The 26844-nt window shown below is 41.1% G+C and overlaps 1 protein-coding gene across 1 annotated transcript; it reads right to left on the minus strand.

The window, feature by feature from the left end:
* Positions 1-462: 462 nt before the first annotated feature.
* On the minus strand, positions 463-24855 carry LOC115136367 (guanine nucleotide-binding protein G(I)/G(S)/G(T) subunit beta-1-like). The gene is made up of 11 exons (XM_029671957.2): positions 24483-24855; positions 8594-8702; positions 5548-5586; positions 5322-5428; positions 4869-4932; positions 4516-4678; positions 4297-4363; positions 3944-4145; positions 3143-3359; positions 2236-2351; positions 463-2122 (listed from the first exon to the last, which is right to left on the minus strand). The coding sequence occupies exons 2-10, from the start codon at positions 8648-8650 to the stop codon at positions 2245-2247; spliced, it is 1023 nt and encodes a 340-aa protein (XP_029527817.1). The 5' UTR covers positions 8651-8702; positions 24483-24855; the 3' UTR covers positions 463-2122; positions 2236-2244.
* Positions 24856-26844: the final 1989 nt, after the last annotated feature.

The following is a 26844-nucleotide window of genomic DNA, read 5'->3' on the forward strand; positions in this document are numbered from 1 at the left end:
GACTCCAAATCCAGACCTCCATGGGTTGATAAATTTGATTTCCATTGATAATTTGTGTGACTTTGTCAGCACATTCAACTATGTAAAGAAAAAAGTATTTAATAACATTTCATTCAGATTTAGGATGTTTTATTTTAGTGTTCCCTTTATTTTGAGCAGTGTAGAATGCTTTCTTAGTGTATTTCATGTTTCTTTCTAGTAATACATTGTTATTGATTATTTCACTGTTGGGTTTAGAGTTAGCAAGAAAGTAATTTCATGGTTCTTATGCATGAGACATCAAAACATGCTAGTTAAGTTGCCTATTGTGCTACAAATGTGTTTTGTTGGAATGTGAATGTTTAGTGTATGGTTCTTTTCTCCTTATTTGCATGGATCATTTCTGCACTCAAGCAATATAGTAAAATGTACATATGGGAGAGAACATTACAAGTAATCTGAGAATAAAGTCAACAAGAAAGAGACCTCAAACAGCTTTTATTACATTTTTCAATAACAGTACATTATCTATCTTGCATCCAGCTCGCTGTGGTACAGCAACATACTGAAATAAAATACACAAAAAAAAGGTGAAGAGTACAAGGATGCAGAGCTCTATCTTATCAATGGAAGGAGAAAAAGGAAATCTCAATTGAATTGCAAGTCATTTTACTTGTGGCCACACACAAATACATCACATTTATTGTACATCGCAGGGAAAATAAAGAAATGTCACAACTATTAAAGAAAGTGCTTCTGTATACAGTGAAAAAAAAAATTGTCATTGATGCTTTGACATATTTAAAAGACAAAATAAAAAAATATCACAAGAAAACTGAAAATGTGTTTTGTTCCATTGGTTGTGAAAATGTAAAGGTGAGATTGTGTGAACCACCCAACAGAGCTCCCAATCATTCCTTTATGAATTATAAAAAGTGGCATCATTAGAACTGGTAAGCATATTTCAGAGTCTGCAGTCAATAGGAAATCATTCTTCACTTTTAATTCTCTGGTGCATAGCCTTGCCAGTGTAAGTACATAAATGTATGCAGAGTCTAGCCAAAAATACCTTGAATAAAGTTCAAATTATAGTTAACAGGTTACTATCCTTACGAAAAAGACAGACAACTTGGGCCTTTGCACCTTGGAAAGCAATTCTACAGCATGCACGCCTAAATTAACCCATGGCAGACCAAAAAAAATATGACATTTCAGATCATTATTTTCAGACATTGATTTGTACATTTCATTCACAGAATAGCAAATGCAGTTCCAAGCACAGGAAGGGTCTGTCTATTTAGTCAGATGAGGTCCATCACTGAGAAGTGGACAAAAAAAAAACAATAATCCCCCACCCATTTACTAAATCCAGCCTTGCCACAAAAATAACAGAACCCCATTCTAAACCCCACCCAAATAACAAGACAGTTAACCCCTTCAGTTAACTGAAAATAAGTTACTCAAATCCTTTTGCTTTGGAATGAGCCTTCATCAGAATTTATAGCATGTGCTTGGTTAGTTAACAATATTAGTTGAAGCTAATTTGATTTTCTGTGCAAAAAAAGCTGTGATTAAACAAACCGCTATTATATAAATACATCATAGAAACGTTCCGAAAGTTGCTCATGTAATCTGGTCAAGCTTTTGCTTTCAAGCTCTCTTCATGTTATTTTGTCCCATCTTTCTTACATGATTAAATTAGATTAAAATGAAAAGCTTTAATTTTAAAAACATATCTAAAACCACTGAGGAAACATGACAAACGAAAGTCATTGAATAAAACTATAACCTTCAGAGAATAGAATTCAAAAAAAAAAAAAAAAAAGTTAAATATTTGTACAATTACGCTCCAACATTTGCTTTTGAGACGCATACATTTGCATGGGATGATAGTGTTTTTTCATTCAAGGTAACATAAAATGGTCCAAGAAGGAATGCACAAGTTTGATTTGATACCACAGGAAATATTTTAAACTAGGTGATAAACAATTGTGCTCTTCTTTGTGTAGGAAAGGCATTGGTTTCCCTTCATTTTTGTGGTTTCCAAGTCCGTTTAAAACGGGGTTGAAGAAGATGCTGTGAAATTTTACATTCTTAAGTTGTTGTAAATGGTCTTCCAGTAAACTTGAATTCAAAATTACATCTGAAAAAGAAAAAAGTGGAAAAGGTCAAAGAGCTATAGTGGGGTTGAACTATAGTGAACAATACACTGTATACAAGTAGCTAAGGCTGAGCAATACAAAAAAGGGAAAGCACCTTCAGGTTTCAATTCCAGATCTTCAGAAAACTGTCCCAGGATCCTGTTGCAACTGCCATGCCATCATCAGTGACTCCCAGGCAGCTAACACGATTGTCATGTCCAGCCAACACACCTAAAACAGCACTATAGCATTAGTCGAAGGACTTTTTGTGGTGGGGATCTACTAGGATGCCGGGAATGATGCAGTTTCATTATACTGACATGATAAAGTTAAAATAAACATCAGTTTGTGGTAACAAAGTTTTTTTGAATAAAACATTTCCAGGACATGTTGTGTTTGACTAATATGTGTACAAGATAAACGTTGCTTGGTGTGCAATGAGGTGTCTCTGCAGGGGTCGCATTAGCTTTCAGAAAATGGCATTTTCAAAACGCAGACCATCCAAAGAATGCGTTTTCAACCATTTCACCTGCATTTTATATTCAAATTCGTGTTTTTTTGCTGTTGCTTCATTAGAGTGATCAGGGGCCTGCAACTGTACTTTTTCTTCACACCCCCCAAAAATTTGCTTCACGTTTTCATTAGTTGACAAAAGTGCAACACTATTTGGCTAGCAGCCACATAAGTAAATTAGCTTGCAATGAAAGTTGCTTGAAGTTAATCTAATTTAACTTGCTACCGGAGAAAAGTACTGTACATATCAGTCTGAGCACTGTCTGATTGGTCAAGACGAGAGCAAAGATCTCTCATCTGATTGGAGAAGTGCAACTGAATCACAAAATGTGTTCTTTTATATTCACAATTTGGAGCGAACTGTGACTGAAGGCGAGCAGAAATGACAATAAGAAGCATTTTAGATCGCAGTTTACAAAAACGCAGCAAAATATGTGTCCCGCTTTTTTATGCGGGAAAATATCCTGCGTTATTGCAACCTCTGCTCAGGGGGGTTATCAGTGACTCACCGGCACGGTCAGCCTTCAGTGTGTCCCACACGTTGCAGTTGAAGTCATCATATCCAGCTAGGAGGAGACGGCCACTTTTGGAGAAAGCAACAGAGGTGATGCCACAGATGATGTTGTCATGGGAGTAGCACATCAGCTCCTGGTCGGCACGAAGGTCGAAGAGTCTGCAGGTGGCATCATCAGAGCCCGTACAAAAGGCATTGCCATTGGGGAAGAACTGTAAAGCACAGATCAGATCACAGAATTAGGACAGACTATTAGACCTGGGAATTCCCAGGGACCTCACAATACGATATTATCACGAAACTTAGGTGCTGATACGATATGTACTGCATTTGTCATGACTCTATACGTATTGAGATTCAAAACAATGCTCACTATATGCCTTCTGCAGAGAGACAAGAGCATGAGAAAAGGAGTTTTGATCAGTGATGGAAATAAAATTGCTGAAAACATGCTGGCTCACTATTTAAAAAGAAGATGGGAACAAGCTATAGGATGAAAAATAACAGTCTTGGTACAGGCACAGCCGTCTAGTTCTAGCTACATTTTTTGGAGTCAAAGTATGGACATATCGTCCAAAATAATATTGCGATTAACTATCCATTTTTTCCACCATCACTAGAGACAACAGTAAACGGTATAATATGCTGACTATATTTTACTTAATAATTTGTATCAAATATTTTTTTTGAATCAAAGTGAAATGTATACATTTCGATCGAATGGCATTATGTAAAATACACTAATTGCCAATATATGTGAAAAGACATATATATTGATAACGGATGCTGCCCTTACACATATGGCGTTGATGTCAGACTCATGCCCAGTGAAGGTCTGTCTGCACATGCCCTCTCTGACATCCCAGAGCTTGGCGGAGGCATCACAAGCACCTGAGACAAATAGCCTTGTGTCAGGGGCCAAGGAGAGGCTCATGACATCACCGCTGTGCCCAGCAAACGTGGTCGTCTGCTGGCCAGTCTCGATATCCCATAGGGCACTGTAAAAAAAAATTAACATCTAGTCAAACAAGCATGAGTTTCGATCCAAATGCACATCTAATCCACTTCAGGAAAATGAACAGTGTTGTAGTATTGAAAATAGACAGAGCGCAGCATCCCTACAGGAGGGGGAGTAATTCCTTTACTTACCAAGTGGTATCTCCAGAGCTTGTAATAATCTGGTTGTCATCAACAAAGCGACAGCAGGACAGATAACCTGGAATTGAGAGATATCATTTGTACATTACAACAAAAAATCTTCAGAAATGTTCCCACAGTAGTTTAAGTAGAAGAAAACAAAAGATAAGGATTTCATAGGAAACCAAAACAGAAGAAAAACCAAGCCACCAAACAGAAAATGTAGCCTACCTGTGTGTCCAGCGAGCTCCCGGCTCACACGCACATTCCCCTCGCGTGTCTTCAGGTTGTAAATAGAGCAGATGTTGTCCAGACCTCCACAGGCCACATAGTTTCCTGAAGGTGCATATGAGCAGGTCATGACCCAGGAAGAGCGTAGAGGAATGGCATGGACCTGCAAGGTGATAAAATAAAAAAAACATGAAAACTTTCCACGCCTGAAGTAATAATCTCTTATAACAGGTGCATAGGTGAATAAAAAAAAACTGAAGTAGAATGGTTGAAGGGGCTGAATGAAACCCCTAGAATTGCAATGGAAACGTATAGTACAGAGCTTTGAAAGGTAAGCCACTGAAGTATATGACCTTGTTAGTGGTATAGCTGTCCCAAATGATGAGTTTACCATCTTGGGAAGCACTGACCAAGAGCCTGTAAGAAAGAGTGGAAACATGTAAGGTCATGGAATAACAGTTTCCCTATGAGAAATAGTAAGCACACTTCTTTTTTGTCCAACAATAACTACATTCTGCATGAAATAGAATAGCAAACTAAAAGCAATTTATCAAGACTGCGTTGCCTTGTAACTTGACAATAATAGCAACACATGCTTAGTCATAACACCTACGTACATTTAAAGCTCGCCCACTATGCCTACTGTATATCATGTGGAAGCATAGAATCACCAATTCATGCCAAAGGTCATACAAATGCATACCGTACCAACTTCTACACTTGACAACGGGAGTCATTCAACTATTTGTCACTGTAAAAGAAATCCCCAGTTTGCGAAAGACACTATAAAATTTTACTTGGTTTACCTGGAATCAGTGCCCCAATGCATGGCATAGATCTTAGCCAAATGTCCCCTCAGTGTCCGTCTTGTGCGCATCTGAATACGGCCAACAGGATCAATGTTGGCAGTGATCTGCAAAACACAAAAAGACTGTTACATAATGTCATTAATAGCAGATCGGGTTGAATGTTTTGGATATCCCCAGGTAAAAGAGCCCAATATAAATAATAAATCCTTTTTATTTTTTATACCTGTGATAGTGTGGCATCTGCACATGCTTTCCTGGCATCCTGAAAAAGTAGGATGATAATTAACCATCACACAAATGTAAGAAATAAAATAAAGTTGAAAACAGTGTAGCTTTGTTATGACAATTTTGAGACTTGATTATGAGAGCAAAATGTCAATTCAATGGGCCAATTGCAACCACCGCTTTCCACTAGATTATCGCTTGCTGAGGTCTCGTTAAACCATCAATGTGCTAATAAAAAAAATAAAAAATTGCCGAATCTCATTTGCAACTTTAATCCGGCACTGATTTACTGCTCCGTAACCCCGGCATCAGCGTCATCTTTAAATCCTGATTGTAACAAAAATTTTGCAAGATGACTTCGCCCTCTGGTGGGTATTATCGGAACATTTTAATCTCGCTTCTTGAGCAGACTAACGTGCTGACCACACTGCCGGCATTGCGTGTGCGAGCGGTGCAAAATACTTTTACACATGCACGTTATTCAATCATTTCATCCAAACTGCTCGCGCATGTCTGCATAGCCAGGCACTAAAATTGAAATTGGTTCTATTTGACGTGCTGCAAATCTTACCTCTGCCATCTCATTAGTTTTTAGGAGCATATACCCACGTGGGTGATTGAAAGATGAACTGAGGTCCACACTTCAGTCCAGTTGGTGGTGGTAATGCACCTTAAAGTTGGTTGCCAACCACCATATAAAGTCCAAAGAAGAACAAGACTGAAGGAGGAGAGATTACTAGAAACTAACTAGGTTTCCCCCTTTATCTGTGGATTAATTATCGGAGTACAAAAACACACAATTGTGTGGCTCAAAATTCTACAAAGGTCCAGAAAAAAAGGACCTTGTGCATTTCAGGTCAAATAACAACCCAATGTTTACAGTGCATTTGGAAAGTATTCAGACTCCTTGACTTTCCCCATTTTGTTATGTTACAGCCTTATTCTAAACTGTCTCCCCCCCACTCAAACTACACACAGAACCACATAATGACAAAGCAAAAACAGGTTTGTATAAATCTTTACAAAACAGAAATATCACATTTACATAAGTATTCAGACCCTGTACTCAGTACTTTGTTGAGGCACCTTTGGCAGAGATTACAGCCTCGAGTCTTCTTGGGTATGACGCTACAAGCTTGGCACACCTGTATTTGGAGAGTTTCTCCAATTCTACTGGGGTGTCTGGGATGCTGGCCTTCTAGGCAGAGTTGCAAAGAAAAAGCCATCTCAGACTAGCCAATAAAAATAAAAAGATTAAGAATGGGAAAACACAGCCACTGAACAGAGGAACTCTGCCTAGAAGGCCAGCATCCCGGAGTCGCCTGTTTTGAGGGTACTATTTAATGAAGCTGCCAGTTGAGGCCTTGAGGTGTCTTTCTCAAACTAGACACTAAACATGTACTTGTCCTTTTGCTCAGTTGTGCACCGGGGCCTCCCACTCTTTCTTGCACAAATTATATAATTAAGAAAACATGTGGTTAGGCTGGCTGTAGAAAAGGCCCATGGAGTTGGTGGAATACTCCTTTAATTCATTGCCATTTACTCAGCTGGGCCAGGGGCGCTTTAATTAGGTCAGGTGGAAATGTCCGACAGATCTCAACTCCATAAAAGGAGGAAATTGCCATCGCCTGATCTCGCTGCTTTCTCTTCCTTAACTCCATCTCACCCAGAAGTTCTGTGCGTCCATGAATCCACCACAGACTACCCAGTAAATATACCACTTTATGGTTAAAGGAATTCCTGCCTCAGTCTCATACATTCCTCTGTCACCTGACACGTGACCACCTGTTCACCTTCATTGTCAGTCATCCTACCTGTCCAGCTACCCACACAGATTCCACTAATCTTTCACTGGTAGTTAAAAGTAATATTCCCTGTTGTGTGCACAGCAGAGATTTATTTGTAGAACATGAACGCTCAATAGTGAACCATTAAATTCTCACCATAATTTGCAAATAAATTCATTAAAAATCCTACAATGTGATTTTCTGGACTTTTCCCCCTCATTTTGTCTGTCATAGTTGAAGTGTACCCATGATGAAAATTACAGGCCTCTCTTCTTTTTAAGTGGGAGAACTTGCACAACTGGTGGCTGACTAAATACTTTTTTGCCCCACTGTATAATCATACCATTAATGCAAGCTGTAAAATGACTCCCAACTTACACAGGAACCTTAGTAATGCAGCTAGCTTGCTAGTTACCAGTAACTAGCATGTAATTCCTGGAAAAGGAGCGTTTTAGCTATCAGTTTATTCCAAGTAATAATTTACTACAAAAATCTATAGGACAAGTAGTGTAAATATAATAGTCATCAAGGCAGGAACCACTAATTTCATTCATGCTGACATAAGAAATGCCACATTATCCCTGCCAATAGTTGGAGTAGGATGATTGTAGAGCACCATGCCTCACTGTCAGGATCATCATTTTCTAGCTAACAAACTATACTGAACAGAAATATAAAGTGTGAAGTGTTAGTCCCACAACCACATTTTTGCAATAGCGTAGGCCTATATGAAAATGTATTTATTAGATTGTCATTAGAATATTGACGCCAAGAGTCGATTTTCTCTACTAAGCGCTGGTTGTGTTCAGGGATTGATGCAAATAAACGCCTGGGCTATTAATTGAAGTTCACCGACCGGTATGTCATAGTCTTCCATTTATCTTTCAAATTTAAATTTTGTTGTTACCGATAAGACGTTATTTAATTGGGGCGGGAGTAGTGAACGCAGACAATGACTATTTCCCATGCCATATCCACTGTCTAGTATCAAGCAGGCTTGACACCGTAACGCGTCAGAACACCTGGCCTACCAGTTTTATTCCAATGTTTTTCCGTTGCAATCGAGGTTAGTTTAGGCCGCAGCTGCATGTAATCTCACGTTAGCAGAGTTAAAAAACCCAGCAGTAACCTGCAAGAGCAGGTTAAGTTCTGTATGTCCATTGCAATCGAGTCAATAGTGCTGAAATACACCATTTCTGTACGTTTTGAACAATTGCTCCTGCCCCATTGATGGTAGATGGAGAGATTAACACTCACTCTGATCTGGCTTTTGAGCTGCTCAGCCTCCTGGCGTAACTGGTCCAGTTCACTCATTTTCCCCTGCTAGTATGTCTGCCTCGCTCCAGCTGCCGGGACACTTGCTGATCTGAAAGAGGAAGGGGGAAAAAAAGTTTGTCTCAGATAACTACTGACACCTCTCAGACATTATTTATGTACTAAATAGGGATACACGATATGTCGGTGAACATATCGGAAATCGGCCGATATTAGCTAAAAATGCCAACATCAGTATCGGCCCGAGGTCTAGTTTAACGCCGATGTGCAAAACTGATGTCAAAGCAGACCCGCATACCTATATAACGTAGGTTACGTAATGCATGTTGCCCTACCGGAGTTACACAGTAATAGCATCACTGCAGAGTCAAATAACACTATTTGATGCGTTAAATAAGCTTTTCATTTGACACGTCAAATAACACAGTTCTATTACAGACGGTTGTGTGTTCTGAATTTGCATGTGCAAGCCAAGCTCCCCCACTACTATCAGTAGCACTGTCAAAGCTAGGGATGGGTATCGTTAAGATTTTAACGGTACTACTACTCTTACCGATACGGCTTATTGATCCGGTACTTTAACGGTATTCTTAATGGTTTTGTTATTTTTTACAAAAAACTAAACAAATTAAGAACAGAATTAACATTGCTTTATTTTCAGAAATGTAAAATAAATTAAAAACAAATATTTACAGCAGAAGAAACAACAATGTTTTGAACAAATCACTATCATAGACTTATGTTGTGATGGAAATGTAAAACAAATGAAAAACATTTTCCTGCAAAAGAAAAGTGGTATAGAGCAACACGGGTGGGGCATGCAGGTAGGCTGCAAAAGAACTAATAGTTCTTAGCAGTTCTTCTGGAGAAAGATCAACATATTTGCCTTCTCTGGCAGAAGTCAGGACCTCTCCTAGATTATTGTGTTCCCTGCAGAAGAAAATACCCTCTCGCTAGGGGTGGAGGAGGCTTGAGCACAGAGGGAACTTGTTGCAATGTTTGTGAGGGGCAGAGTAGCTCTCTTCACCCACCACCACATCATTGGATCTTCAGCCATGGGGATGAGAGCTAGGCCTTTGTAGAGCTCGGCCTCTAGGTCAACACGCTCGCTGAGGGTGAGGGATGAGGTGTCCTGTTGGATCGTCAACCTCAACTCCATGTCCTCCTCTGAGAACAGCTCCTCCAAGGCACTCCTTGTTTTGTGCAATGGAGGGACCGTCTCCTCCATTTCCTCTTCTTCTCCTTCAGACTCCTCCTCCTGTTGCTGGTGCTCTGTGTGTCTGCTCCGGCTCCTCTGACAGCCCTGATGTTGCTCCTGTCACATTGGCCTCAACAGTTGCCTTCCTCAGCCTGTCCCAGATGGTGTCACTCACCAGCCTCCCTTTAAATCTGGGGTCCATTGCTGTGGCCTCATGCAGGAAGGCTTGAATGTCCTCATCCTGATGGCGCTCGGAGAGGTTCTCCAATACCTTCTCTGATGGTTGCCACAAACATATCTTCATGCTTCACAGTGAAGTGCTTTTCCAGTTTTTGGAAAATGGGTATGATCTGTCCACAGGTGGCATTATTTCCACATGACACACACAGTGTGGATGTATTGAGGATTCTCATGAGCTGGACAAACTCCTCAGCCGTATGGAAGTCCTCGTCCTTCAGACGGCCCAGGTTGTCCTCGGTCATTACTTTTCTCAGTTGTGGGTCCAAGGCTGCTGCTTGGATCGCTGGATACTGCTCCGTGAATCCTTCATTAGATAAGAGTTCCATCTGTTCTTCACATCAAGGATGAGTGAGTGATGCGGAAGGCCTGAAACAAAAAGAAAACATTACCACACACTTGAATATTGAATTAAATTGTTAAAATGTGGGAATTTTAAAATAATACTTTAATAGATTGAACAGGCTTCTTACCAAGGAGCTGCTGCTTTTCCTTCAAGACTGTTTTGGACATCGAGGATCTCTTGAACCACACAATGGAAGTTATTTTGTAGATTTGCTGCGCTGCCAGATTCAATGTGTGTGCAAAGCATCCTATTTTTAGGCCTCTTGATGGCAACATCCATATTGCCAGCATTATCAACAGTCACAGCTACAATCTCATACTCTTCCAGAATGTCTGAGATCTCCTCTGCCACTAATTCGCGATTTGTACACTGCCCTGGACCTTCTATTTAACACTGCCCTGGCTTGTATAGTGAACTGTAACATTGAGATAGTGGTCCTGACAGAGGCTGGTCCACCAGTCTGATGTGATGGCCAGCTTTGGCACATCCTTCAGCTCAGTGATCACATTGGCCTTTTCTACACCATACCAGGTAGGAATGAATGTGTCACTGAGGTAACTCCAGGAGGGAGGGGTATATTTGGGGGTGAATGCCTTGCTCATCTCGCTACAGTAACAAAAAGATTGTTTTCATGTGTTGAATTATCATTATTGAGTTGTGAATTGTGGAGTGATGGGACTAACATAAACATACATACCCTTATATACTACTAGATCCTAAAAATTAATACAACTCAATATATACACTGCCTGTTACCTAAAGCCCTTGGACGCCACTGTTGCAAAGGGGTGTAGGCCTTTCACTATGAACTTCGTCACAACTAGGTGGCACTCATTCGCCCTCTCCTCAGTCATCCTCCCACTAGCTGCCAGTGTGAAGGGGCTTTGGGCTTGTCTTTGGCTTGGACCAGAGGTATTAGAGGGGGGAGTGGGAAGGTTCATTGTAGCGGCAACTTTAAAAAAGGAAGCCAAAATACTAAATATCGGTATTGTTTTTTTTGGGCAAGGGAAATATTGGATATTGGCCAAAAATGTCATATCGGTGCATCACTAACTAGTACTAAACAATGAACAATAAGTATATGATAAATCATGAATAAAAATAGCCTGGCTTGGAAAATGTGTAATCAACTGTCAATACCATTTTGACCATATTCATCTCATCCCTTCATTGTGCTGTAAAAGCACATTTGAAATGGCCCAACAGGCTAATGACGCATATTTGCATAATAGATGTGCAGATGGACTTTATTGTCCTCTTCAAAGAACTTGCAGCCAGAAAAGTAGCAGCAACTGTCCCTCCACAGGGAAACATATTGTGTCGTCATTAGGCTACATGACAGATATTGTGTTGTCAGGAAGAAGTGCATCCGTGCTGACACTGTTTCTTTGGCAAGCCCAGGCCCACACTCCCATAGCCTACATTACAGTACTTCTGTTGGCTTGGCCAGTGCAGCAGGCCCATACACTCAGAGCGCCTCTCCCGCCCCCTGCCCTCACACAACCATGCTTCTGACTCAGTCCAATGTTAGCAGCATACCACCCTGCATACCACTGCTGGCTTGCTTCTGAAGCTATGCAGGGTTGGTCCTGGTCAGTTCCTGGATGGAAGACCCGATGCTGCTGGAAGTGGTGTTGGAGGGCCAGTAGGAGGTACTCTTTCCTCTGGTCTAAAAAAATATCCCAATGCCCCAGGGCAGTGATTGGGGACACTGCCCTGTGTAGGGTGCAGTCTTTCGGATGGGATGTTAAAAGGGTGTCCTGAATCTGAGGTCATAGGGGGCAGCATTTTCACTTTTGGATAAATAGCGTGCCCAATTTCAACTTCTTGCTACTCATCCCCGGAATATAAGATATGCATATTATTAGTAGATTTGGATAGAAAACACTGAAGTCTCTAAAACAGTTTGAATCATGTCTGTGAGTATAACATAACTTGTGTAGCAGGCAAAACCCTGAGGACAAAATCATTCAGATTTTTTGTTGTTGTCTAAAAACGTTCAAAAATACCTAAAGTTGTATTACAAAAGTAGTTTGAAATGTTTTGGCAAAGTTTACAGGTAACTTTTGAGATATTTTGTAGTGACGTTGCACAAGTTGGAAGCTGTGTTTTTCTGGATCAAACGCGCCAAATAAATTGACATTTTGGATATATATATCAACGGAATTAAATCGAACAAAAGGACCATTTGTGATGTTTATGGGACATATTGGAGTGCCAACAAAAGAAGCTCGTCAAAGGCATGATTTATATTTTATTTCTGCGTTTTGTGTAGCGCCTGCAGGGTTGAAATATGCTTTCTCTTTGTTTACTGTTATGTTATCAGATAATAGCATCTTATGCTTTTGCCGAAAAGCGTCCCCCCCTATCCCAGAGAGGTTAAAGATCCCATGGCACTTGTCGTAAGAGTAGGGGTGTTAACCCCGGTGTCCTGGCTAAATTCCCAATCTGGCCCTCAAACCATCACGGTCACCTAATAATCCCCAGTTTACAATTGGCTCATTCATCCCCCTCCTCTCTCCTGTAACTATTCCCCAGGTCGTTGCTGCAAATGAGAATGTGTTCAGTCAACTTACCTGGTAAAATAACGGATAAATAAATAAATAATCCTGGGACACTTTAGCCAAGTCCTGTTAAGACATGACTGGCCGATGATCTGGATGCTCACTGGTTTAGCCAATGGTGCCAACTGATCAATAAACCATCTATATGGATACAGGCTGATCTGATCACACTCTTCAGGGCAACCGTACACACAATTTACCCAAAATAGTAGCCAAAAGCATCGGATCTTCCTATTAGTCAAGTAATTCCAAACATGGCCATAGGCCGCCTTGGTCATTTTCAAGAACTGCTAAAGCCTTTGCGGAATAATAGCATTACACATGTAAAATAAAATATATATGCCACCGATGCCCACCATATAACCGATTCATCATAGGGGAAATACTGCACCAAGATAAAGCCTCCCAAATAACTATTAGTACACCAACATGACTATCAGATTACATAAGTACATTTCCCCCCTATTTCGGATAACATTTGAGAGAAAAAAAGCAAGCTGTGAATTGTGAATGGAGAGATGATCCACACACATGCATTGTGAAAGGTAACAGTAATGCAGGACACAGTCTAGACCTCACATTACCATCAAATTGGATTAGCCCATTTGGAAAAAATAAAAAAATAAAAGATAAGAACTAGGGGTGTGCCCGAAGTAAACTGCCTGTTACTCAGGCCCAGAAGCTAGGATATGCATATAATAATTGGTAGATTTGGATAGAAAACTCTAAAGTTTCTAAAAATGTTAAAATAATGTCTAAGTATAACAGAACCGATTTGGCAGGCGAAACCCTGAGGACAAACCATCCGGGGGAGAATTGAGGTTATAGGATTTTCCAATCGTTTTCTATGGGATACCCTTATTAGGAACCTGGTTGCAGTTCCTATGGCTTTCACTAGATGTCAACAGTCTTAAGAAATTGTTTGTGTCTCAAGGTGGGCTCCAATGTTTTGGTGCGCGCTCCACGTTGTTTTTTATCCGGTATTAGAAACAGTTTATTCAGTCTTAAATTTGATTGATTATTTACGTTTTAGGGTACCTGAGGTTGGATTAGGAACGTTGTTTGAAATGTTTACATTTTTGGGATATAAATAAGGACATTATCGAACAAAAGGACCATTTGTGTTGTTTCTGGGACATTTTGGAGTGCCAACAGAAGAAGATCAAAAGGCATGAATTATATCGCCATTTCTGACTTTTGTGTCGCACCTACCTGGTTGAAAAATGATGTGTGTTTGTATGTGGGGCGCTGTCCTCAGATAATCGCATGGTGTGCTTTTGCCGTAAAGCCTTTTTGAAATCTGACACAGCGTCTGGATTAACAAGAAGTTAAGCTTTATTTTGATGTGTAGCCTATATATTTTCAAGAATGTTAAATATTTTAAATGTAGTATTTTTGAATTTCGCGCACTGCAATTTCACCGGATGTTGGCCAGGTGGGACGCTACCGCTCCACCTGCCCATAAGAAGTTAACTAAATTGGGACCCTTAACATTTTTTTTTTTTAAAGAAAAACGTTTTCCTCTTCACGAAATCAAAATGCTGCTAGCTCGCCAGCTCTTGCTCTTCGCAAATGATCCGACTGTGTGTTCAGTCTTCGGTTTCTTTAAGAGTAAATTATCCTAGCCTAGTCATTGATGTTTGGCCAGGCTTTACTGAAGTTGCGAGACATTGCAAGCCAAGAAACTGCAAAAACACAGCATTCCAATAGATTGGTCAGAACCGTGCACTTTGCATGTCTGCCTGGTGGCCAACCTGCGCCTACCCTCGCAGTCCCGAGTGTTCATGTTCTTGGCTGTACAAAAATGATTAGTCTACGCTGTCCCAAAAGTACTGAATCTTAGGAATCAATTCCTACTCACCACTGGTGTCCCCCAGGGCTCTGTTCTAGGCCCTCTCCTATTCTCGCTATACACCAAGTCACTTGGCTCTGTCATAACCTCACATGGTCTCTCCTATCATTGCTATGCAGACGACACACAATTAATCTTCTCCTTTCCCCCTTCTGATGACCAGGTGGTGAATCGCATCTCTGCATGTCTGGCAGACATATCAGTGTGGATGACGGATCACCACCTCAAGCTGAACCTCGGCAAGACGGAGCTGCTCTTCCTCCCGGGGAAGGACTGCCCGTTCCATGATCTCGCAATCACGGTTGACAACTCCATCGTGTCCTCCTCCCAGAGCGCTAAGAACCTTGGCGTGATCCTGGACAACACCCTGTCGTTCTCAACTAACATCAAGGCGGTGGCCCGTTCCTGTAGGTTCATGCTCTACAACATCCGCAGAGTACGACCCTGCCTCACACAGGAAGCGGCGCAGGTCCTAATCCAGGCACTCGTCATCTCCCGTCTGGATTACTGCAACTCGCTGTTGGCTGGGCTCCCTGCCTGTGCCATTAAACCCCTACAACTCATCCAGAACGCCGCAGCCCGTCTGGTGTTCAACCTTCCCAAGTTCTCTCACGTCACCCCGCTCCTCCGCTCTCTCCACTGGCTTCCAGTTGAAGCTTGCATCCGCTACAAGACCATGGTGCTTGCCTACGGAGCTGTGAGGGGAACGGCACCTCAGTACCTCCAGGCTCTGATCAGGCCCTACACCCAAACAAGGGCACTGCTTTCATCCACCTCTGGCCTGCTCGCCTCCCTACCACTGAGGAAGTACAGTTCCCGCTCAGCCCAGTCAAAACTGTTCGCTGCTCTGGCCCCCCAATGGTGGAACAAACTCCCTCACGACGCCAGGACAGCGGAGTCAATCACCACCTTCCGGAGACACCTGAAACCCCACCTCTTTAAGGAATACCTAGGATAGGATAAAGTAATCCTTCTCACCCCCCCCCCTTAAAAGATTTAGATGCACTATTGTAAAGTGGCTGTTCCACTGGATGTCATAAGGTGAAAGCACCAATTTGTAAGTCGCTCTGGATAAGAGCGTCTGCTAAATGACTTAAATGTAACTGTAAAAGATGTCTTCTTTCCACCAAATGTCTTGGTAAGTCACGTTATTTAACAAACTTTAAAGTACTTTTTTTAGGAGAGCATGGTCTGCGCACAGGCAGCTCAAGATTATTTGATTCACAGTTCTGGTCACCTAGTGATGGATGCTAGTCCCGCTTCAGAAGCACTTTTCCTTTACAGACAAGTAAAATGCCTGTTCAGTGGCTGCAAAAACGTTGAAACGAAACCACCTCTGGAATTAGTTTCGGCATTTAAAAACGCAGTAGTGTACCCTTAGCCAAACATGCCGTAACTGAGGCAATTTCAAGGCTATATGACTGCAGTAGATCCAACTTAAAATTGCCCAGCCCTAGCGGTCATACATACACAATAGGACTATTATTCTATAATTTTGTTGTATTATTTTAACAGAAAACCAAATAATATAAACCTTTCATTTTAGCTCAAGTTTTTCCCCTTAGCTAACCCAATCACCTTACATCACGTACAGGATTTCACTCAGTACGGTTCCCAAGAATTTGAGTGCTAGACTGAGGACGTTCTCTAAAAACTTACCACCTCATCCTGGAAGGTCCTCCCCGATTGGCTAGCCCTCATATCTAGCTAGTCGTTGCACATTAATCTTCTAGTCTTGCTGATAAAAAGTATCACTGTTAAAGGACAGGACAATACCAGTATCGCAATACTCGTTAATATCGTGGCAAGGAAACAAAACACGAAGAGGATTTAACTTAAGGAAAACAGCACAAATGTCAGAAACAAAAACATGTCATCGAGTCACATGTATTTATTTTCTAAGCTTATAGCACACAATATTTTACATACAGCAGTTTTTTTTTTAAATGCCCAGATTGATCTTCTTCGGGTTCTCATTTTGAACATGGGGAGAAAAGAAATTGCAATACTGGTATCGTCACGGCCCTATGTTAAAGACAGACTCAGCGATATGACATTACCACGAGGACCACCGCAGATAAAGATGAGCGAGATGCAAGACGTCACTCACACAGTATGTGCGTGGGTTCGCGTCACGCTGTTAAAGCATCGTAGCCAGGGCACCAAAAAGTGGAAAAGTTGAGCCTCGTGCTTCACTCTTAGTTGTTGCAGAAATTGTCCCACTATGCTATTAACCTCTTCCTTCTACCCTCTACTTTTTTGAACATTCTGTTAAAAATCGCGCAACATTTCAGCGCCCTGCTACTCATGCCATGAATATAGTATATGCATTTGCTTAGTCTGTGTGGATAGAAAACACTCAGACGTTTATAAAACTGGTTAAATCACTGCTGTGGCTTTACCAGAACGGCATTTACATCGAAAAGCACAGGAAAAACTGATCACTGAAAATGGGAAAATATATCCATGCGCTACTTGAACCCATTGATAAAGGTGAACCACAATTAATTGACTGAGGTTGCAGTACCTACAGCTTCCACAGCGTGTCTAGAGTCTTGTCATTTCCCTTCGAGTTTTTTCTTGGTCAAACACATGCAAGGCACCGTATTTCTTCAGGTCTAGGACCGGATATTTTCGTTGAGTTTCTAGCCGGACATTTTTCCAGACGGACAGCTAATGATCTTTACATCGCCTCCAGATGAATTTTATCGCTTATTAACGTTTACTAATACCTAAAGTTGCATTACAAAAGTATTTCGAAGTGTTTTGTGAAAGTTTATCGTCGACTTTTTGAATTTTAAAAAATGACGTTACGTTTTGAAACGATGTTTTTTTCGTTTATCACACAGTCTACATATAACGATATCTAGGCTTTATATGGACCGATTTAATCGAAATAAAGACCCAATAGTGTTTATGGGACATCTAGGAGTGCCAACAAAGAAGATGGTGAAAGGTAATGAATGTTTTCTATTTTATTGTGTGGTTTGTGTAACGCCGAAATGCTAATTATTTTGTTTACGTCCCCTGCGGATCTTTTGTGTTGTAGTGTATTGTTTCATGCTATCAGATAATAGCTTCTCATGCTTTCGCCGAAAAGCATTTTAAAAATCTGACTTGTTGCCTGGATTCACAACGAGTGTAGCTTTAATTCGATACCCTGCATGTGTATTTTAATGAACGTTTGAGTTTTAACTAATACTATTAGCATTTAGCGTAGCACATTTGCATTTCCAGAGCTCTAGTTGGGACGCAAGCGTCCCGAGTAGAAGCAAGAGGTTAACTTTCTGCATCCACGTCACCAAGTCTACCTTTAATTCCAGGAATACTTCCCACTACATCCTTCCTAGACACAAGGAAGAATTTGTGCATTGAATGAACCTTAACATGAGAAGAGTGACTAACATGAATCAGGAGGGAGACACTAGGCCTAGACCTATAATGCAGTGTAAAGCACTAATTACTGTTGTATCAGAATGTGGGACATAGAATGTCACCGTTAATCATGGCAGGGATAAAATGTAATTAAAGTCTTCAAATTCTGCACTGGCATTTGTCCAAAGATCTCATTCATTGAGTTTGATGTTAAAGTCTGGTTTTTACGTTCCTTTGAGTCAATTTGGGCACACAATTCAGAAGCTGCTGAAGACTAAATGTAGGACAGTCACACTTCATCCCTGCACTTCCTCAGGGTAAGAAAACAATGAAAAAAATCTGAAATGTGGGTGAACCAGATGCTCTTGGAGTCTGTCCATAAGCCACTACTGTAAGGAGTTTCTATGCCCCCCATCATTTCTTCAAGCGCCTGATCAGGGTCAGCTGACTGCATGATAAGCAGGGAGTTGTGGCAAATAGCCTTGAGGTGTGGCTTACTGACTGATCTGAGGTTTCTTGAGGGCAGCCTGAGTCTGCTGGTTCCAATGGGGTTTGGGCATAATAACAACAACCAAACTGTTGTGATAAGACATTTTTAAAAATAAAACCAGAACAGAATCTTGAACACAGCATTTCTGCTCTCTAGAATTCACATTTCTTTCAACCATAAATGTTGTCATGTGTTTGTTTCCATGCAGGCAAACAATACATTCACCTCTCAGAGCAGAATCTCACTGTCATTACCTGGCACAATACCCTGCTGCCATATGTACATAGTCATTGAACCCTGGTCAGTTTACATACATACCGTATTCTGGGGTTGGGCAGATTTACATATTGTCATAACGTCTTCTCATCCCAGGATGTACAGTACAGGTTTAGTACACAAGGGGGCGCCAAAAAAATAAAAATCCATTACCAGAATGCTAACCAAATTAGCACAAGTAATAGCATATTTAGCTAGCTGCCTCAATGGAAATTCAATAACAAACTAATGAAAATAAACTCCCTTTACAGCATCGAGTCTTCTTGGTTATGACGCTACAAGCTTGACACATGTATTTGTGGAGTTTCTCTCATTCTTCTCTGCATATCCGCTCAAGCTTTGTCAGGTTGGATGGGGAGCGTTGCTGCACAGTAATTTTCAGGTCTCTCCAAAGATGTTTGATCGGGTTCAAGTCCGGGCCACTCAAGGACATTCAGAGACTTGTCCCGAAGCCACTCCTTCATGGTCTTGGCTGTATGCTTAGGTTCGTTGTCTTGTTGGAAGGTGAACCTTTGCCCCAGTCGAACGAAGGTCCTGAACGCTCTGGAGCAGGTGTTCATCAAGGATCTCTGTGCTTTGCTCTGTTCATCTTTCCCCCAATCCCGACTAGTCTCCCAGTCTCTGCTGCTGAAAAACATCCCCACAGCATGATGCTGCCACCACCATGCTTCGCCGTAGGGATGGTGCCAGGTTTCCTCCAGACATGACGCTTGGCATTCAAGCCATAGAGTTCCATCTTGGTGTCATCAGACCAGAGAATCTTGTTTCTCGTAGTCTGAGAGTCCTTTAGGTGCCTTTTGTCAAACTCAAAGCGGGCTGTCATGTGCCTTTTACTGAAGAGTGGCTTCCATCTGGCCACTCTACCATAAAGGCCTGAATGGTGGAGTGCTGCAGAGATGATTGTCCGTCTGGAAGGTTCTCCCATCTCCACAGAGGAACTCTGTGACCGTCAAGTTCTTGGTCACCTCCCTGACCAAGGCCTTTCTTCCCCAATTGCTCAGTTTGGCCGGGTGGCAGCTCTAGGAAGAGCCTTGGTGGTTCCAAACGTCTTCCATTTAAGAATGGAGGAGGCCACCAGGTTCTTGGGGACCTTCAAATGCTGCAGACCCTTTTTTAAATTTGATTTTTAATACTCTTGTGCCTCGACCCAATCCTCTCTCCGAGCTCTACGGACAATTCCTTCAACCTCATGGATTGGTTTTTGCTCTGAAACGTACTGTCAACTGTGGGACGTTATATAGACAGATGTCTGCTTTTCCAAATCATGTCCAATCAATTGAATTTACCACAGGTGGACTCCAATCAAGTTGTAGAAACATCTCAAGGATGATCGATGGAAACAGGATGCACCTGAGCTCAATTTCGAGTCTCATAGCAAAGGGTCTGAATACTTATTTACATAAGGTTTATGTTTATTTATTTATAAATTCTTAAACACAATTAAAAAAAATTTTTTTTTGCCTTGTCATTGTGGTGTAGTGTGTAGATTGAAGAGGAAAAACACTTTGATCAATTTTAGAACAAGGCTGTAACATAACAAAATGTGGAAAAAGGGGTCTGAATACTTTCCAAACAGCACTGTAGGGTTTTATAGGCATTTATACCTGTAGGCTTAACCAGAGCTTGTGTGCGCACTCTGCACGTGTGTGTGGAGGGAGCGGTCCGAACGCAATTGAATGAATGAGAGAGGGGAAATGGAATTTAGGTAGAAGAACAGTGAGGAGTTTGGCTTGGTTTCTTTTTTGTTGTGCCTTGCAAACACATGTACAAGTGGAACACTAGAATCAAAGCAAATTAATGTTGTCATCAAAACAACATTTTGCTTGCCAGATCGGGCAGCCACAAAACACATTCCACCAAATAGTGGTACAGTATTTTATATCTCTAGTTAAAGATTGAGCTGCCTTTTATCATGTACAAATGTTCAAGTAATTGCATAATAAAGCACTAAAAGAGCACAAACGTAGGCCTGTGTTGTAGAAAGCTTGATACTATAATATCAGTCCAACAAATGTCATATGGCTAAAGCTGGATCATAGAAAAGACCATAAACAGCACTATCACTGACCAAGCCTGTAATCCTAAAAGCTCAAATCCACAGACAGTAAATATTTAATCCCATCTATGCCCACTAACAAAACAGCTGGAAAAAAACACCTGGGTCAGAAATCTGTTTTCCACTCAAAAAAAAAAAAGCATGTAATGATTAGTCTCCCTTCCACACAACATACTTACAGGATAGTTATCGAGGTTGTCCTTTTATCAAAATGAACTAATGCTTAAAACACACATCTGGGATAAGGGTGGTGGGGTTTTAATTCATACATTCTGTCATGCAACAATTATGATCTGGATTAAATACATATAATTGGGTGTATCACAGAAAAAAGCCACCCTGCAGTAAAGTTTACCCCGGCATTGCAGATAATTCATGCACATCCACAAGACCATCAGTGGCAATTGAAAACCTGCCTAACAGCTAGCTTTTAGTGCAAATGTTGATCATGGAACACTCCTGTTCTGATGTCATTTGACTCCACAGGGACACATTGTTGTGGTCGAATGTGACTCGTTTCAGGAAACTAAGCGTATGTCACGGGTCACTACTTCACAGGAGAACCATTTGAAAGTAAACTTTCTAAAAAAATCTAAATGTGTTTTTGGCAGAAATGCCTTCTGGAACATGTGAACTTCCAAGTGCTTTAAAAACAGACTTGTATGCCATCTGTAAATACGAATACAATTGTTAAATTACGAGCCTAGTTGGTTTAGCCACAGAAAAATCCAGCAACCTTCCAGCTAGCCATGATTGGCTGAGATGAGTGGGCTGGACATGAGTTCAGATAAGTCTGCCATGTAGCACACTTCTGTCTATTTGAGCTGGTCAGTATGTGTAGGTAATCCTTTCTAACACTGCTTAAAAAATATATATCACGTAGTAGAACTGCATAAGTGTTGCGCTCCACTTTCTGTAGGACCAAGTTTTGAAATCAGTGGAATTAGAGTATGATAGCTAAGGAGATAAAAAACACCCGTCTCCGGATTACATCTTCAAACGAAGCAAGTATCCATGTCAATAGAATGTCACTGCGACAACTGTTGATAGATGTAGCTAGTAAATTCACTCTGGCTATCTACTCTGATTTCAGAGCACTCTCGTCTGAGCATACCAGAGCGTAGAATAATTGACGAATTTATCAACGCTCAACACCTGTTGAATATGGCCGGTGTCAGTAAACATGGGCAAAAAAAGCGTAAATAGTTGCAGTCACCGACACTCTGGATAATATAAAACCAGCCTAACCAGCTCTACTAGTGCGAGTAAAATGGTCAGTGAGCTGTTCTCTCATGCGTGTCTGGAAGTAGCTAGCAAGCTAGCCAACGTTAACCAGTTAGCTTGGGTGCTTGACTGTTGTTGTTAGGACAGAATGCTTGGCTCAACCCTTAAAGAGATGGGTGAGGCTAAAGCTTAAGAGGGTGTGAACAATGCTGAAGTGGTGTACTGACAAAACCATTTAAAGGCCATTTTCTTAAAGGCGAGACTACACGTTTATCAACTTTAGCATAGCAGAATTACTCTCCCATTGTTCCTCAAATGCAGTGTATGATGTACCATTTTGTAGCTCTGTGTATCTGCTTTTATCCAATGTAAAAAAAAAAAATGTTGCTACATAATACCGAATCAAGGTGGTAGTGGTAGGAATATTTGCTTGCATTGCAAGAGCCCCATTTGCATCCATTTTGAATGTCACCTGAGAATAAACTGATGAAGTACTCTGTTAATCAGATGAGGTTACCATATTTGTTTGAACTACTACTCTTTGTTGATATGTTGCAAATGCAAGAACTGCTCTTCTCAATAAACATGGGTTCGGTTCAACTGTATACTTCCAGATTTCTTATGTAATTCACATTGAATTATTTTTTAGCTGGATTGGAAGTTTGTTAAAAAAAAAAAGTTTGGGTAGCTACCACTACCAACACAGTTACACTGACCACCCCAACCGATGGCATACTAATGTCTCGCATCAATGGAAACCTGTGAGGCAGCAAACGCCATCTTGTTCGCTGCCGCTTGTAGGCCTACTAGGGTTGACGAGTCAAATCTAGCTAACTACTGTAGCTACTACCAATGAAGATGGATTCAGTTTCATTGTATGTGACATTTGAAAATGTGCAATCTCACTATTTAATGCAACATGTGAAAAGGCCCCGATGTGTAGATCTGGATGTACAAAATTACCTGAATGTACAGTTTAACGATGTTTTACCAAACAACCCTGCTCAACAGCAGTGACCTCAACACTACTCACGTTAGCACACACTTCACTAGCCAACTAACGTTAGCTAGCTAGCTACAGTATATCAGACAAGGGACGTTTTCAGCAGGGTGCGCTGTGGATGATCAGAAAGAGGGGCAGACAAGAATCAAACAGAAAAAAGAGCCAACAAAATATAGTACAGAATACTGTTTCGGCATTCCTGTCGCCCCCGTGTTGGACTTGTGTTATTTCAGCACCTAAAAGGGGTTAGCGAGTGTTGCTGGCCAATAAAATCCAATTATCTTGTTAGCTAGTATAGCCGTGTCGTTAAAGCCAGCAGTAGCCATTTAATTTGATTAAGATGTACAGCACCAAAGCCAACGAAAGCAATTGTGCTAACGTTAAGGTGGGGGATAAATTGCACAAATTGATGTAGTCAACCTGCAGCTAGTGTTATAAATGCCATCTAGCTATAGTTAGCTAGCGTCGTTAGTTAGTCTTGCTAACGTTAGTTACCGTCAGCTAGCTATACAGTTAACGTGTGGGTTGCCAAATCAAATGCCATGTCGAAAAAGTGGTCATACTTCACCAAAAGGGCATATTTAACAATGCCTCAATTTATTTGAACACAGACCATAAACATTATCGGGGCCCAAACTAGCCTGACTAATTGACCACTCAAATTCCAAATGAACGTTAGCTACCTAGTGCTTGCATTTAGGCCATTGGTCGTCCATCAAAAATGTTAGCCGGCTAACAAGTAACTAGGTTAAATAAATGTCGTTTAAGTTCATTTTAGGGATAACGAAGCACGACTAATATGTTGAATGGAAATTAAGCTATCTGGGCAACATTGTTGTAGCTAGATACAGGTGTAACTAACTGTACACCTAGGCTAGCTAAATTAGCAAACTATAACGTTAATTAACTGGTTAAAGTGTTCGCTGTCAGTAACGTTAGTTAGTTACCAGGTCCGTTTCTCATGAATTTGACAGGGTCCAAACCCGTCCCTGCAAAGAACCCAGGCTGTAAAATATATGTAGGCTACTGTACAGTCTGTGTAGCTAAACACATACGGTAACGTTACATTGCTAACGGTATAGCTATAGTTAGCACTGTCAACTGGAAAGCAAGCAGAGCCCTCTCGGCTAAACGAATGCGCGTTAGCCAACGACCCTACCACCGGGCAGTTGGCTAATCTAACACATCAACCAATAATACCACTATTGTATGTTTGAATTGCAAATGTGCAACATTTAACCATCCCTTACCTTTTTCTCAGTTGGCGTTGGCTTTTTTTTTTGGCATTGACTGGAAGAGGTAGCTAACGGTGTATTACCTCCAATCCACGCACCAACTAACGCCCGTGAACCGCTAGTTTGCAAATCCTAGTCGGAGTTTTTTTTTCAACAACTTGGACCAACCCGGGAAAACAATCACTCCACTCCCTGCTGATGACTGGACGCAGATTGCCTGTATTTGCAACTGTGATCTCAACAGTTGGTTTCCACTAATGTCTTCGCCCGATATATATTTCATTTAGAAGCCACTTCCTCTTCGTCTATGACACCAGCCTGTTTAGCCGCCCTTTCTCAGTAGTCACTCTCTTCTTCACCCGGCCACCGAACAGCGAAGATGGGCGCGGTAACCCTGCACTCAGCTATGGGAAACCCCACGCTCTGCAGCAGCGCTCGCACACGCACAAAATGAATTTGGCAATTCGTTTAGAAAAAAATACAGTAGGCCTAGTAATTAATGCAAAATACCAAATTATAAGTCCAATAAATTGATCATTCATCTTGGTATATTATGTGTTTACAGTAGTTCATAAAATTATATTCTATACTTACAGCTACATATATATAAGTATTTTACAGGAAATTATGTTTTGACTCAAACAAATATAAGGATCAAGTTGGCTGCACCAGTTTGGGTGGGTGGGCAGGGGACTGCCCGCCTGCTTGCCTAACTACTATGTGACCTTGTGGTTAGAATGACCTCCCTGAGATTGGAAGGTTGGGAGCTCGATCCCTTGCTGAGTCATACTAAAAATGGGACCTGATGTGTTTCTGTTTGGCACTCAGCATTCAGGAGATAGATTGAGTGTAAGGCGCTGCAATAAACTAGCATCCTGTCCAGGGGCTGTACTTGTACATCAAGCTGCCTCACACTACAGAGACAGGCTTGTGCAAGCTTACTTAGTTATGAACAGATCTCCTACCCAGGATTAGTTTTGGACAGTGTTTGTGTATCTGCTGGGTATTTATACATTTTTAAAAGTGTTCTAGACCCGTAAAAAAAAATTTGGGGCCCTTTTTCATATCTAAAATCTGTTGCTAAAATAAAACCAAGGCAGAAACATGTTCTGACCAAAGGCTCCATGAGCCTAAGACTTCTTCTTACTGGTGATGACTGTGAATCCACATGCACTGGTAGCAATTTCTAAATGTTCCCTATGGTGCTTCTTTCATTGAATTGAACTCCTCTGCGCTATTAGAAATAACCTTTGGCTCTAAGGTTGTACTAAAGAGATTCACTCGGGACTGCAAAGCACCTGCTGAAAAGACTCCTACTCCCCAGTAAAAAGGCACATGACAGCCCGCTTGGACTTTGCCAAAAGGCACCTAAAGGACTCTCACAACTACAGAGAGATCCTTGATGAAAACTTGCTTCAGAGAGCGCAGGACCTCAGATTGTGGTGAAGGCTCACCTTCCAACAGGACAACGACCCTAAGCACACAGCCAAGACAACACAGGAGTGGCTTCGGGGCAAGTCTCTGAATGTGCTTGAGTGGCCCAGCCAGAGCCCAGACTTGAACCTGATCTAACATCTCTGGAGAGACCTGAAAATAGCTGTGCAGCGACGCTCCCCATCCAACTTTGAGAGCATATACAGAGAAGAATGGGAGAAACTCCCCCAAATACAGGTGTGCCAAGCTTGTAGTGTCATACCGAAGAAGACTCTTTTTTGTAACTGTTTTTGCTTTGTCATTATGTGTAGATTGATGATGGGGGAGACTATTTAATCCATTTTAGACTAAGGCTGTAACGTAATAAAATGTGGAAAAAGTCAAGGTGTCTGAATACTTTCCAAATGCGCTATATACTAATCATATTTATGTTTAATTTGTATTATCAAAAGGATTTATATTGACAAATGACATGCCAGAAATCAGTCATATTTAACAGATTTATGTGAATCTCATGGCACTGTAGTTCCAGCAAGTGCAGAATAGATATCTCTTGGAAAAAGTGTAAACCCATCCCCTATATACAGTACCATAAAAGGTCTCCTTGTACAACTAACCCGGGGGAAAGGGTAACAGAGGTTCTTGAGTAATAAAAAAAGGTAGATTTAGTCTCACTATGAATCGTGTCGGTGTACATATCCTGTCAATTTCTCTAGCACCAAACAAAATGGCGAGTAACCTTTTGGAAGAATTCATCTATTTTTCTATAATTTGTAGGATTCTACAATTTGTCAACATGGGCTCATATTTTATATGTATTACATTTTCTTTAAAACTGACCTTTGGCCTTGGACATGAGCGTAAACATTTAGTAGTTAAGTACTTTCTTTGCACTTCTTAATCTGAGTGCGTTATTTACAGGCCTACATGACATAACATATTT

This window comes from Oncorhynchus nerka, linkage group LG2 (genome assembly GCF_034236695.1).
Source record: "Oncorhynchus nerka isolate Pitt River linkage group LG2, Oner_Uvic_2.0, whole genome shotgun sequence".
NCBI classification, from domain to species: Eukaryota; Metazoa; Chordata; class Actinopteri; order Salmoniformes; family Salmonidae; genus Oncorhynchus; species Oncorhynchus nerka.

What these genes read in the sequence shown, in the direction of transcription:
- LOC115136367 (XM_029671957.2), bottom strand. Translation starts at nt 8,650, where the DNA reads ATGAGTGAACTGGACCAGTTACGCCAGGAGGCTGAGCAGCTCAAAAGC. An exon ending in ACAGCTATACCACTAACAAG is followed by an intron (nt 4,679 to 4,868) that starts GTCATATACTTC and finishes ATCACCTTGCAG; the next exon opens with GTCCATGCCATTCCTCTACG. An exon ending in CTGACATCAACGCCATATGT is followed by an intron (nt 3,360 to 3,943) that starts GTAAGGGCAGCA and finishes TGTGCTTTACAG; the next exon opens with TTCTTCCCCAATGGCAATGC.